General features: G+C 53.1%; 1 protein-coding gene across 4 annotated transcripts in view; it reads left to right on the forward strand.

Annotated features, from left to right (window-relative positions):
* The window catches only part of LOC122390034 (RING finger protein nhl-1-like), a 29,543-nt gene extending 16,299 nt beyond the window's left edge, over positions 1–13,244 (forward strand). For 2 of the 4 annotated variants that reach the window (XM_043382604.1, XM_043382605.1), the window contains 9 exons: positions 2,107–2,268; positions 3,075–3,233; positions 3,427–6,396; positions 9,311–9,474; positions 10,225–10,461; positions 11,083–11,242; positions 11,649–11,866; positions 12,221–12,354; positions 12,877–13,244. In XM_043382604.1, coding sequence (XP_043238539.1) covers positions 2,134–2,268; positions 3,075–3,233; positions 3,427–6,396; positions 9,311–9,474; positions 10,225–10,461; positions 11,083–11,242; positions 11,649–11,866; positions 12,221–12,354; positions 12,877–12,956 — 4,257 coding nt within the window. In that variant the 5' untranslated portion in view covers positions 2,107–2,133 and the 3' untranslated portion in view covers positions 12,957–13,244. The remainder of the gene's footprint in view (positions 1–2,106; positions 2,269–3,074; positions 3,234–3,426; positions 6,397–9,310; positions 9,475–10,224; positions 10,462–11,082; positions 11,243–11,648; positions 11,867–12,220; positions 12,355–12,876) is intronic. The other 2 variants (XM_043382606.1, XM_043382607.1) reach the window with 2 other exon arrangements.
* Positions 13,245–13,250: the final 6 nt, after the last annotated feature.

Genomic DNA, 13,250 nt, shown 5'->3' on the forward strand with positions numbered 1-13,250 from the left:
TACCCACTGAGCCCCCTGGAAGAGAGGAGGGGATGGGTGAAAATGACGACGGAATGTGCAACTGACCTTTGTGGCTTAGTGTTTTCTCATGCTCACTCGTGATTCAACTCTTTACCTCTTAAGCTGTTCACAATTGTTTCAAACGCTTCGTGGAAACTCTTAATTTGGAAACTCCTAGTTCACCGCAGGTCACGATCTGCGCTGATTATCACTACAAGTAGCCTCTGACCACTGACAACTGACAATCCAGGAATGTACTTACCTACAACAGAATGAACATTCTTGTCCTATCGCATCAACTTATTATAATCTACGACACATACCTCAGCATCTGACATGAATACATGGCGGCATACTGTGATGACGAATTATCCCGGTTCGCATCACGGATATGGGTCAGACTGAGGAGGAGCCTTCTCTGTGGCTCCGTTCCAACGGAGTCCCGCTCTGGCGCAGCCGTCTGTGACGTCACGGCCCCTCTGTCCGAGCGGGCCGAGGGCAGGGGGTGGGGGTGGGGGAGGCCTGGGTCACTCCCCACGCGCCGCTGACGCTCCCAATGAGTCATGTGATGAGTGGGCGCAATCGGACTTCGACTGATGCACTAGAAATGCCGAAAATGCGTTTCTTTTGGCGCTACCTCAATTTGTGTCTGCGAGAAGGTGACAACAAGGCCATCGAAGGTAAAAATACCGGGTCTGCTTTGTTGGCTACGTCGGACTTCGAGCACATTCGCAGTCATCGGCCGCACTTCCACGTGTGTCCCAGTTCTTGCGGCGACTAAGACGCTACTCGTTTGTCAGCGCGCGAGGCCAGTCGACCAAAAATAAATGATTGTGCGTTTGACTCGTGCACATTTTGTATACCATTGTGATTGTCATTACGCGCTGACTGTGTCATTGGTAACAGTACTGTGGGTTGTTAGTTATACCTTATTGAAACAGAAAGGTCATTTCGGCATTTCTTATAAGCATGTTGTATTCGCAGCTGCCTTGGCTATGCTTATTTTTCAGGGGTGTTTGTAATATTGAAACTAAATCACCTCCATTTTCTTATCAATATACATTTGACGCCCACCTAGTACGATATTGTGGACTCATTGCGGAAATGAATTCGCACTGAATATATGCCTCACTTTCGGTGGTGAGAGTATCGATGCAGTCCCGTCAGCCAGACGAGGGCGGATCAGTCGTCACAGGACTCGAGTGACGCCAGGACTGTGTCTCCCGACAGGCAGTGGTGGTTGGCTCCGCCGCCGCCTCGCCCGACAGGCTATTTCCGCCGCCGGCCAGGGGCCAGGGCAGGCCGACCTGAGGGGGACCGAATCAGGCCCATATGGCCAGGGCGATGATAGGTCCGAGGGGGCTCTAATCAGGCCCATAGCCCAGGGGTGAGTATATGGGTGAACTTGAATGGGACCATGGGGGAGTGGGAGGGATCTGGATGAACCTGAATTGGACCGTTCGGTCCTGAGCTAGGGCCAGAGTGGACCTGGGTAAAAATTAAAGACTAGGACAGAAATGAATGGGCCCAAGGAGACCTACTGGATAAGCTCCGCCTCTGAAACAACTACGCGATTGATAATATCGTATAGAAATCTCATCTGGAGTCTGAAGGACCGGATGTGTCGCCCGGCCAGTGAACCACTCGGGGCCGATCCTCGGTCGATTTTTGACGTGCCGGCGCTGGCAGCTGGCAGGCGGAGAGGCGAGAGAGAACGCCGTGCCAGGCCCAGAGCGTTCCCTGCCAATTCACTGGACGTCAGTCAACTGATGTCCGTCTAGAGAGCTGAGATCAGCGCACACTTTGGGTTGGATTATTTCGAAATTTGATGGCTGCAGGCTGACTGATTACCCTAATTTGCAGGGGAAATAGGCTACCCTTAGGTTAGGTTAGGTGAGTACTGAAATGAAACTACATGCATCGCTACTTCAAAAATGCTGACCACTATTTCACGTAAACAGGTGCTAGTAAATTGCAAATCCATCCACATCGCGTTTACATAATTGCAGGCACATCACTTCATTTGTTCATCGTTGTCATCGATACGCTACCAAGCCGCGTGCGTCTGTGATACCTACAACTCTCCCTCCCCTGGTATGCCCGCAGGTTTATATTTGAGCTCTATCCGGCGCGATGGACTCGTTCGACTCATTGCTCACCTGCTGTGTTTGCCTGGACCGGTACCGTAACCCCAAGCTGCTGCCATGTCAGCACACGTTCTGCATGGAGCCGTGCATGGAGGGCCTCATCGACTACGTTAAACGACAGGTGAGCCATCACAAGACGGTACACCCATCCCATGTGGTAGGTATGTGAAATCAAATTTCCAAAAGTAGAAGTAAAATGACGTACTGTATGCAGCCCATCTCCCCGGTTGCTGATACGATAAGTGCTGTCCTTGGTATGTGCATTTATAATCCTCCGGACAATACTTTCTCTCTTGTTTTTTTCTCTCTCTGTCTCTGTCTATGTCTCTACTCTCTGTTCCTGTCTTCTGTCTTTTTCTCTCTCTGCCTCTCTCTCTCTCTCTCTCTCTCTCTCTCTCTCTCTCTCTCTCTCTCTCTCTCTCTCTCTCTCTTCTCTCTTCTCTTCCCTTTCCATGTTTCTTGCCGTATTTGATGTTTCATAGCAGGATGTGCCGACCTGAAACTCATTCAACGGTATCATACGCAGCCTAGTCCAATATCCCACAATGTGGTTGGTTCACAAACGGCCAGGTGCGTTCAATCGAGCCGAGCTGTCTGTTATCTTTGGCACGGAACGAATAGCCTATTTCTGTGCCTTTACGGCCGATTCGGGCTTATCGAAGTCTGTTGGGACTCAAACAAACACATACAGTCTATCAGCAACGGGGGCGGTCGGCTTCCCTCAGTCCTCGTCTCGCTGGCACAGACTCGCAGTTGTGTACCTTCGACGTACCCACCCCCACATGTTGGCTCCACTACCACAACAGAAAAGTAATCGGCTCGTCTTCGATGTAGTTTGTGTCGCTTTATGAGTTAGTCGTGTCCGAGCCCTGGTCGTTTTCGTGTCACATGTGAGTTGGGTGCCGGACCAGGACATGTCCGTTTCAGGTAAAGTGTCCAGAATGTCGTGCCGAACACCGGATCCCCTACAAGGGGATCCAGGAGTTTCCCAGCAACGTGACCATGCAGCGGTTCCTGGAGATGTACCAGGCCATCTCCGGAGAGCTGCCCGACCCCAACCAGGGCCAGGTCATGGAACGATGCGCGGTGAGTGAAACACACTGGAAATCACGCTGCTGACGTAACCATCAAACACTTGTTGACCATATTCTCAACTATTAGAGAGATAAGCCATTGCCTTGCTCTACAGAAATGAATTACGTATTTCACGCAACTGTTTTAGAAGCCTCATGATCAGAGGTTCCAGTGCTGTGCATAACAAAGCTCTCTCTTGCTACAGATTTGCAACGAAAAAGAATATCTTCAGGCGTGCGCTCACTGCGACAAGAAGGTGTGTCCCGATTGCAAGTCGGCTCACGTGGACGTGCTGAAGCGAGAGGTGGTGCGCATCAACAACCAGGTCCGGCGCGGCATCCACAAGCTGTACGACATCCTGTCTGGCCTGGAGAAGAGCGCCGGCACCGTGCAACAGAACTGCACCGCCGTCCGCGAGGAGGTGGACAGCCTCGGCCAGAGGCTCATCAAGGCCATCCGAGACCGCACCGAGGTACTCAAGGCCGAGGTGGACGTCCACATGGCCACGGAGGTCAGCAACCTCAACACGCTCAAGAGTAATCTGCAACAGGAGATAGCCAACATCGAGAGCAACTCGGAGTTGGCCGAGCGGCACATGGGCGACACCACCGAGTGGGATGACGCCGAGCTCATGGACGCCAAGGATATCTTCCTCAAGACGGTCGAGTTCATCAGGAACTTCGAGCAGGAGGCTCCGTCAGCGAGTGACTATCGAAAGCCGGTGCGCTTCAACGCCTCCCAGGATCCGAACTCACTGAGTCGCACGCTGGAGCAGTTCGGAGAGCTCAACATCACGCGCAAGGAGCTGCAGGATGCTGCCGGCATCAACGGCAGCAACGGCTTCCCGGCGCTGATGCCGTCTTCCTCCTCTGCCGGGCCGGGTCTGATGCGGAGCAAGTCGGACCACCGGCTGGTGGCGCAGCTCCGTCAGCAGGAGGAGCGCTACGGCGACGACTCGGGCCGCTCGTCCCCGGTCAGCCGGCGCAGGTTCGGCGACCGCGCCGGCCGACGGGACAGCATGGCGGCCGACTACGACGACACGTCATACGACTCGCCCTGCGAGAGGAGACACAAGTACCGCTCGCGCTTCACCAGGCGCAACCTGAACCTGGACGACGACCTGGACAGCTACCGTCCGGAGCCGTCGGCGGCGGCGCAGGAGGCCGCGGCTGCTGAGAAGAAGAAGGAGCGCGAGAAGGTGCTGGACACAGAGGACGCGTCCCGGGGCGCCCTCAGCGGTATCGTGCGCATTGCTGACGTGCCGCGAGTCATCCAGAAATTGGCGGATAGCGAGCGGGGGCCACGCAAACGGGAAGAGCCCAAACCGGCGCCCGTCAAGGCGACACCGGCAGCACCTGCCGCTCCCGCTGGACCAGTCCCTTGGCGGCGACAGAAGAGCGAAGATGACGAGATCGCCAAGATCAAGAAGCAAAACAAAGAGGCGGACGCTCGATGCTCCCGAGGTGGAGCAGCGGCCGCCGCTGCTGCTGCCCCTGCTCCTGCAGATGAGACGCCTTCGCCGCGCGCTGCCAGCGTGTCTCGCTCGTCAGTGGAGAGACGCACGGGCTCCCAGCCGTCCACACCCACCTCGACAATGTCGCGGCCGCGCTTCACCCGCGAGGAGTCGGGCAGCGAGACGGAGGATTCGGTACGGCGGCGACCCAGCCGGGTCAGCCGACCCTCGGCCGGCGCGCCCATCTCGGAGAGCGCCAACGAGCCGCGCGCGCCGCCCTCCGCAGCGGCCGCCGCGCAGCGCAAGATCAGCGAGCCCATCCGCGGAGGGTCGCCGCGCGTGGCGGCGGTGGTGTCTCGCAGCTCGTCTGGCGGCTCGCTGAACCGCGAGGCGGAGGCAGCGGCGGCCGAGAGGCCGCGCGCCACGCTGCGCACCACCTGGGAGCGGCGCGGCTCGCGCTCAAACAGCTCAGAGTCCACCTCCTCGGCGAGCGAGTCGTCGGCGAGCGCGGCGCCGAAATCCACCGGAGCCGCCTTCTCCACCAACGAGCTCAAGAGCCGGTTCATGCGCGGGGGAGCGCCGCCAGCGCCCCCTGACCCGCCCCGAGGACGGGTCGGGGCTGGCGCGTCGGCAGCGCCCCCTACCCGCCCGCCGCCCGCCGGTGCTCCGTCCGAATCATCGTCAGCCACGCCCACCCGCCCGCGTTTCCAGAGCCGTTTTTTAGGCCGAGCTGGTACTCCCAAAGCAGAGCCCTCGACCAAATCCGAGAGTAGTGAGAGCTCCTCCGAGTCCGACTCAGACTCCTCCGACTCTGACTCGAGCTCCGAGGACGACACGGCCGCTCACTCGTTCAGAGGTCGCGCCAGCAGCAACATGGCCAAGACCAGCATCGGACCTCTGCTTGCACGGAGTGCCCTTGCCAGGAAGGACAGCAGCTCGGCCGCTGAACCGCCGGCTACGTCCCCGTCGACGCGCACGGGCCGGACGGCCGGCTCGTACGGGGCGGCGCGGCGTGAGGCGTCGCTCGACTACAGCACCCCGACAACCTCCTCGGACCGGTACCAGAGCCGGTACAGCCGCGACACCACCGACGCCGCCACCGAGCCCAAACCGTACGAGTCGCGGTACGGCTCCAGCCGGTACAGCGGCGACTACACGCCGACCAACGGGCTGGCGCGCTCGCGAACCTCCTCCCACCTCGAGTCGCGCTCGTCCGCCTACGATCCCGACTCCTACTCGAGTTACTCGTCCAAATACTCGCGGCCCACTCGGCCGTCTTACGACGACTACACGCCACGCTACTCATCCTACTCGTCGCGGTTTTTAAACCGCGATGAGAGCTCTGCTGCGCACCACGCGCCGGAGACGGAGGCGCCGCGCCCCACGGGCGCCGCCGCCGCCGCCGGCCCGGCCGCCGCCGTCGCTGGCGGCAGCCGCACGGAAGGCACGTCCCGGTATGCGCCCTCGACAGAGGCGCGCCGACCGGGCCGTGCCGGCAGCACGAGCTCTGACCGCTCCGACGGACAGGGGAGCGGCGGACGGGCCTCGCCCGAGCCGCCGCGCCCGTCGGAGCAGCGAGAGAACAGCGACAGTGGCGCCTCTGGCGGCGAGCGGGCCGAACCGGCGCCGGCCGCCGGCAGCAAGTCGGAGGCGCTCTCCACCTGGGCGCAGTACCTCAAGAACAAGTACGGGTACACGGGAAAGGACGGCGAGAGGGGCAAGGTACGTCCGCCGCTCACTCAGTTCGACTTTCGGACAGTTGGCGTTTTCGGTATGGTCGTGAGATGTGCTAGCTATATGAGCTCTTCCATCTCAGTATGTATGGTTCTAGCCTTCTCTCATACACTAACCGTTTTCGAGATATCCACATACTGTACTCTCCTTTACTTGGATTTTGTTGTAGATTCGTGAATTGAAAAAACATACTGTGATGTACTGACTTTAACAAATTTCAGTTAACTTTAATGGCATATGGCACGGTTTGCAAGTTGCAACCAATCTGACTTAGTGTTTCAATCACGAGGATTACTTGAGCAGCATGTGTGCGTGCAATACTGTGCATCTATCTTTACTCAACGAGTATTTAGCAAGGTGCATGTTGTTGCGAATGCCAGATGCGTCACGAAGTCGACCCGATGCTGCTCGTTTTCGTCCTGGCGGTTTATTGCTTCCTGTTGGCCTTCTCTGGGATTCAGACTCGGGAACCAGGGACGCTGGCATAGGGTGAGGCAATGCTAGAGCTCACATACTTACCATGTTGCTCGCTGTGTGATAAAGCAGTTTTTAAAGGGCCTGGAGGATGAGCTCGTGCATGAAAAACGATCCCTCACTGTAGTGAAATTTGAAAAACTGAAAATAGAAGGCAAAAGATAACCCCTAACTCCCAGTGAGTTAACCAATAAGATGGATAACTACACGATCAGCTTATGTTAACTTGTGCACACCTTGCATACGTTCTTTCAAAATGATCAAAACTTTGCTTGCCTTATGGCTTATCCTTTAACCCGCGCCCACGCTGGGCTATTCAGCCATATACGCGCCCTGCTGGGGGGCAGATTCTGCCCCCCCCCCCTGTCTAACTTCCGAACCGATGGTCGTAGAAAGACGGAGAAAACGGCAATCGAAAGCTCTCAACAAGGCGGATCTTAAGAGCCCAATTTTTTTTACTTAAGTAGGTCAGAGGTCAGGTCAAGGTCAGGTCAAGGGTACAAAATGCAAGTTTCTACAGTATCGGCCTTGAACCGTAGTTGCCGAAGAATGGACTGAGACTGATTGCCCAAAACGTGTTCTTAGACTACCAAGACAATATGCGTTGCATACAATGTCATTCAAAGGTCAAGGTCAAGGTCAGGTCAGGTCAGGTCAGGTCAGGTCACCAAAAACAAAATATAGAAAAGGGCATGTGCGACACATGTTTTATGGGTCATTAATACATACTTTACGGTGCGTTCACTGGAGATTAACCGTGCGTTAATTCGAAGGTAGCCGTGCACCAATTTAAATTGGTGCACGCTCGTGCCGCTCGTGCAGTGATGAATTTATCGACTGAAGTTTTTCGGAAGGGTCATTGACTTTCTTCTAAGAATTCCCATAAAAGGCCCTTTTAATGTCATGGACTAAGATTAATTTTAATTTTAATTCGCACCGTTAAGCATGTATTAATTAGTTTAACACATGGTTTCCGTGCATAAATGGTTTTAACGCACTCGTGGATGGAATGGAGCGCTCGTGCGTTAATGCACTCATTTCACTCGTGCATTAACACACTCGTGCTCCAATCCATCCACGTCGTGCGTTAAAACCATTTACACACGGGAAACCATGTGTTAATATATATTTTACTCATAGAATTCAATAGCCACACTCAATAAGTGATATGGACCATCTCTGGATGAATTTCAGGTCGAGGTCAGGTCAAGGTCAGGTCAAGTGAGGTCAAATTTTGAAGTTGGTTGTTAAGGCCTAAAAATGTGTCTATCTGATGCAGTTTTTCACGGCGAATCGAATGGTGCTATTTTTGTTTCCGTACGAGGTCTAGAACTTCCAAGAAATCATTTTTCAAGAATTTTGTGTGTCGTGACGTCATAAAATTTTGAATAACTCCCACATTTTTGAACCGATTCTTCTAAAAATTGGTATGTAGGTGCAGATAGATCACATCTTTGACATATATTCCGGTTTTTTCGATACACTCAAAATTTTGGATTTTATAAATATTTTCCCAAAAAAATCAGTTTTTTGAAAAAAAAAAAAATTGGCCCAAAATCCAAAATTTTCAAAAAACCGAGATAGCCATTTGATAGACAAAGTAAAATCACATATAACCTTTTTGTTACGTCTTGATTCCTTTAAAAATGAAGATGTGAGCGGCGTTTGAAATTTTGCCGTTTTTGAGGCGAAAATGGCGAACATGACGTCACTAAAACGTCAATTTCTCAAAAAGTTTCCGACGGATTTCGCTCAAACTTTCAGGGAACGTGTCAAATTGATGTATGATAAGGTACTAAAAGTTTGACGTTGCTGGCCTAACGCGTTTAGAAGTTATTGGCGAAATACGGGAGGAGGGCAGATTCTGCCCCCCCCCCCCCAGCGGGGCGCGGGTTAATCAAAGCACATTAAATCATTGCCCCAAACCAGCTACCAATGTTCGATGGCCATTGACATGTAGGTCAAAAAGCGATAGGAAGTATTTATGGGAGAACACACGCTCATGTAAATGGTCCTGTTGCAATAACGTCAACCGTTTTAGAGTCAAGTCAGGAAGCAGAGTGAAGGGTAGGGACGCTGTTTAGTATGAATAATTAATGCAAAATATTAACACGAAATGGAGCGAGTCATGCACCTATGAACAGTACACTGCTTCTGGACAAACAAATATCTTAAGTTTATTAAGTGTGTTCAGCCGCTAAAAACTAGCAACTGAAGTCCTAGTCGGCTGCTGGCTGAAGTGTAGTTAATTAACCTTGCTAAGCTAAGGCAATCAATAATCTATCATGCCGTAATAATATCAGCTCTAGTGCCGCTGCTAACGCGTCAATAATAGCCACCTTCCGAAGAGCAGCGGCGCTCCTTTTCCGCAGTCGGCTGACCCGCAGCATGTGTGTGCGTGTGTGTCTGCGTGTGCGTGTCCCGGCAGCAGGGCGTGGCCCGCAGCAAGTCGACCCACCTGCTGCGCCTGTTGCCGGGCGCCGCCGCGCCGGCCGAGGAGGGCGCCACTGCGCCGGGCCAGGTGGCGCCACTGAGCGCCGACCCGCTCGGCTGCCCGGTCCGCAGCCAGTATCTGCAGAAGGGACGGTTACGGTCAGTCCAGGCCGCCCCGCGGCTCGGAGACGTGACACTGCTCGAAAATTATGCTCATTTATCGATGCGACACCTTCCGATAATTTTCATTTTCCCTTTGAATAAAGCGTCTCGCCAATCGCCACATATTTTTCAACCTTTAAATCATTCGTTAATTTTTACTTATATACTCTAAAGAGCTTTAAAAAAAAACTATTTTCAAAACTGCTGTGATCTCAAAAATGTATGGACATGCCATGTCATACATGCCGTACATGTAAGACATACCTACATGGCTTTATCATCAATGACTCTAAAGGCCGCCCCACACTGGAACTCGCATGCGGGTTGCGAGTTTGCGGGTTTTGAGTTTGCGGGCATGATACTAATTCACAGAGTGATTAGACCGTTCCCTTATGGTAACTTCATGAATGCAGTGAAGCCGGTACACCTTCAGAAACTTACAATATAGTCGCAACACCAGAGCAATGAACCAAAATTCGACTCCAACGAAAAACCCGCAAACCTCGCAGAACTCGCAGACCTCGCTGCGAGGGAAATCGAAAATTGACTCAAATTCAACTTTTGGAATGCGATGCAAGGTCGCTCGCAAGTTAAAAACATGCAGACTCGCTTGTTAGATGGTAGTGTGGGCCACTCAGCTTAGATTATATTATTTGATTTTGAAGAAACCACAAAACCCAAAACTCGCAACCCGCATGCGAGGTCCAGTGTGGGGCGGCCTTTACCTGCATGGCGGTTCCGCGTCAGGTTCAAGATCGGGTGTCGCGGCGGAGGTCCGGGCCAGCTGACCTGGCCGCGGGGCATCGCCGTCGGGCCCGACAACGCCATCGTCGTGGCCGACAGCAGCAACCACCGCGTGCAGGTGTTCGACCAGCAGGGCACCTTCGTCAAGGAGTTTGGCCAGTACGGCAACGGGGAGGCCGAGTTCGACTGTCTGGCCGGCGTGTCAGTCAACCGGATCGGCCAGTTCATCATCTCAGACAGGTCAGCTGGCCACCAGGTTACACCCGCGGGCCTGCCGCCGCTACTTCCACGGTGGTTTCCGGAGCTCGGAGCCATGCGGCACAGTATGCATTCAGGCGCTTATACTAGCGCCATCTATTGAGCGGGTTTGAAGTCGTGCGGCACAGCATCATTCCAGGCGTCGTCTCTCAACGCCATCTAGTGACTGGAATATCAGTAGTCTCCTGGGACGGAGAAACGAAAGGGCGCTGTCACTGCGCACATTACGCGACGACTTTAAAATTAATGATTGTGAACGTAGATATAATTCGTGTGTATGGTGAGGAAATGACTTTGGTCATATTGCATTTGACGTAACGGTGGCACAGTGGGGTAGTGAAAACGAATATACATACGTAAACAGCACCCAGCGGAGCGGCATCAACATCTGGTCAATTGATCATACCTCGTAGATAATAGACGAATGCTGCAGTTTTCAATTGTTTATATACATTTTTCTCTTTTTTGTGTCCATGAGCAGCGGCCACTACTAAACTGCAATATGCTTACTGTCAATGTATTTTACAGTTTCCAAGTATGTTCATCCCATCTATGACATTCGTTAACGTCTCTCACGTTTACATCATTTCATTTTGTTCCCAGATACAATCACCGTATTCAGATATTCGACCCGTCCGGCCGGTTCCTGCGCTCGTTCGGCCAGAACGGTACCATGGAGGGCCGCTTCAACTACCCGTGGGGCGTCACCACGGACGCGCTTGGCTTCATCTACGTCTGCGACAAGGAGAATCACCGCGTCCAGGTAATGCCGGCTGCTGGCGAAGAGTTGGATGGGTAGCGGGGGAGAATGGTGGACCGAGGCAGGGTGATTTGTGAAAGGGGTAAAAACGGGAGAGCATATACCTATTCCAGTCGGTGGGCACAAGCCGTATCATCGCTCACCACATGTATGATCTGAAAGTTGAAACTCGAATACAGACAGTGGGGATCACGTTCAGTATCCTGAGCTTGTCATTGTCATAAGCAATAAGCATGTCACTCATGTGCCTTTCTATGTTTTAGGTATCTGAGCAATCATCACCAGAAAACAATGATCAAAATATACACATTCTTCTCTAACACCCCTTCCCCTGAATTCAGATAGATATTTGAGATCTTTAATAGTTGATATTTTAATAACTTCAACTCACTGACCGTCCACCCGGCAGGTGTTTCAGTCGGACGGCACGTTCGTGGGCGCCATCGGCTCGGAGGGGCACACGCCCGGCCAGCTGGCGCACCCGCACTACATCGCCGTGAGCGCTACCAACCGGGTGGTAGTCACCGACAGCAACAACCACCGCGTTCAGGTGTTCGACGTCAACGGAAAGTGTCTGCACACCTTCGGCGGCGAGGGCGGAGAGGAGGGAAAGTTCAAGTTCCCCAGGTAAGACGCCGGGACGGCGGTGGGTCGGAAAGGGGTGGGGATGTAGGGAAGATGGCACGGCGAGATGGTCGAGGACGATAGTTAAAAGATAATCGGTCAAATGATTTTCCATGATTTTCTAAAGATAAGGTGGAAGTTTTTTTTAAATTTTAGTTTTCATATGTTCGAATGATAACGTATTGCGTTGTAAAGGAAATCTAGCTTCATAACTTTTGTTGATTGTCATTCCAGCGCAACAGAACCCAACCAGAAATATTCGTTCCACAAATCGCCCGATGTTTGCAGTCACATTTATCACCGTCCGTAGCATGACTCTACTCTCAGCTAACCGGGTCCGTGTCTCGTGCCGCGCAGGGGTGTAGCCGTGGACGACCAGGGCTACATCATCGTCGGCGACTCGGGAAACAACCGGATCCAGATCTTCAGTCCCGACGGCGGCTTCCTGAAGGCGTTCGGCGGCTGGGGCGGCAAGGACGGAGAGTTCAAAGGTAACTAACTAGTAACTACCCTTCTCCGCTCCATTAATTCATTCTTCACTCATTTGGCTCTTATAGCTCATGACCAGTGTCCATTCACTTCGCAGTCTAGCCAGTAAATTTCCTCGCTCTCGCTAATTCAGCACACCTTCCCCAAGCCTCATGATAAAAGCCCTCCCTTTCTTGCCTAAGTGCTCTTCTACCTTCTGCCTACTAGGGCTTTTTGTGATGACACGACTTTATTGGTCTGTGCCCATTTTAATTTCCAAACGCGCTAGCATGTCAAAATCTGAATTTATCTCTAAAAAAAATCTGAGTTATACGATCTACGATCTGGGAGCTTCAATCGGGCTACTTTCATTCAAATTCCAAGTCATCCCCAAAAAAGGTACACAATGATCTCCATAATGGACTGATAATCTGTTAACATTGGACTGCAAACGCCAAATCGCCGAGTCCTCACATCATACATGAACATCCCACCCATCGCTACAGGCTGACCGCCAGCCCTACCCCCGACCTCGTCCGTTCCAGGTCTGGAGGGTGTGGCCGTCACCTCTACTGGCAACGTGCTGGTGTGCGACCGCGAGAACCACCGGGTGCAGGTGTTCTGACGTCACTCGGTCCAGTGACGTCACTCGCCTGAGACCAGTGACGTCACCATGACGATGGCAGCCGCCGCCCCCCTCCATAACGCGCTCCCGTCCGCTCGCCCGGCGCGCGAGCGGACTCTGACGACATAGGAACCGGTACCCTGTAGCGTCCTCCACCGCCCGGCTGGCAGCAATGCGCTCTTTCTCCGCGCGAGTAGGATTTTACATATGAACTCAAGTCTAGTCGACAGAGAGCGATTCAGTATGAACTGTAACCGATGAATACAATTTAATAAACAATGCCGATGAGCGTGT

The sequence above is a fragment of the Amphibalanus amphitrite genome, unplaced genomic scaffold, assembly GCF_019059575.1.
Source record: "Amphibalanus amphitrite isolate SeventyFive unplaced genomic scaffold, NRLGWU_Aamphi_draft 000380F_arrow, whole genome shotgun sequence".
Classification (NCBI taxonomy): Eukaryota; Metazoa; Arthropoda; class Thecostraca; order Balanomorpha; family Balanidae; genus Amphibalanus; species Amphibalanus amphitrite.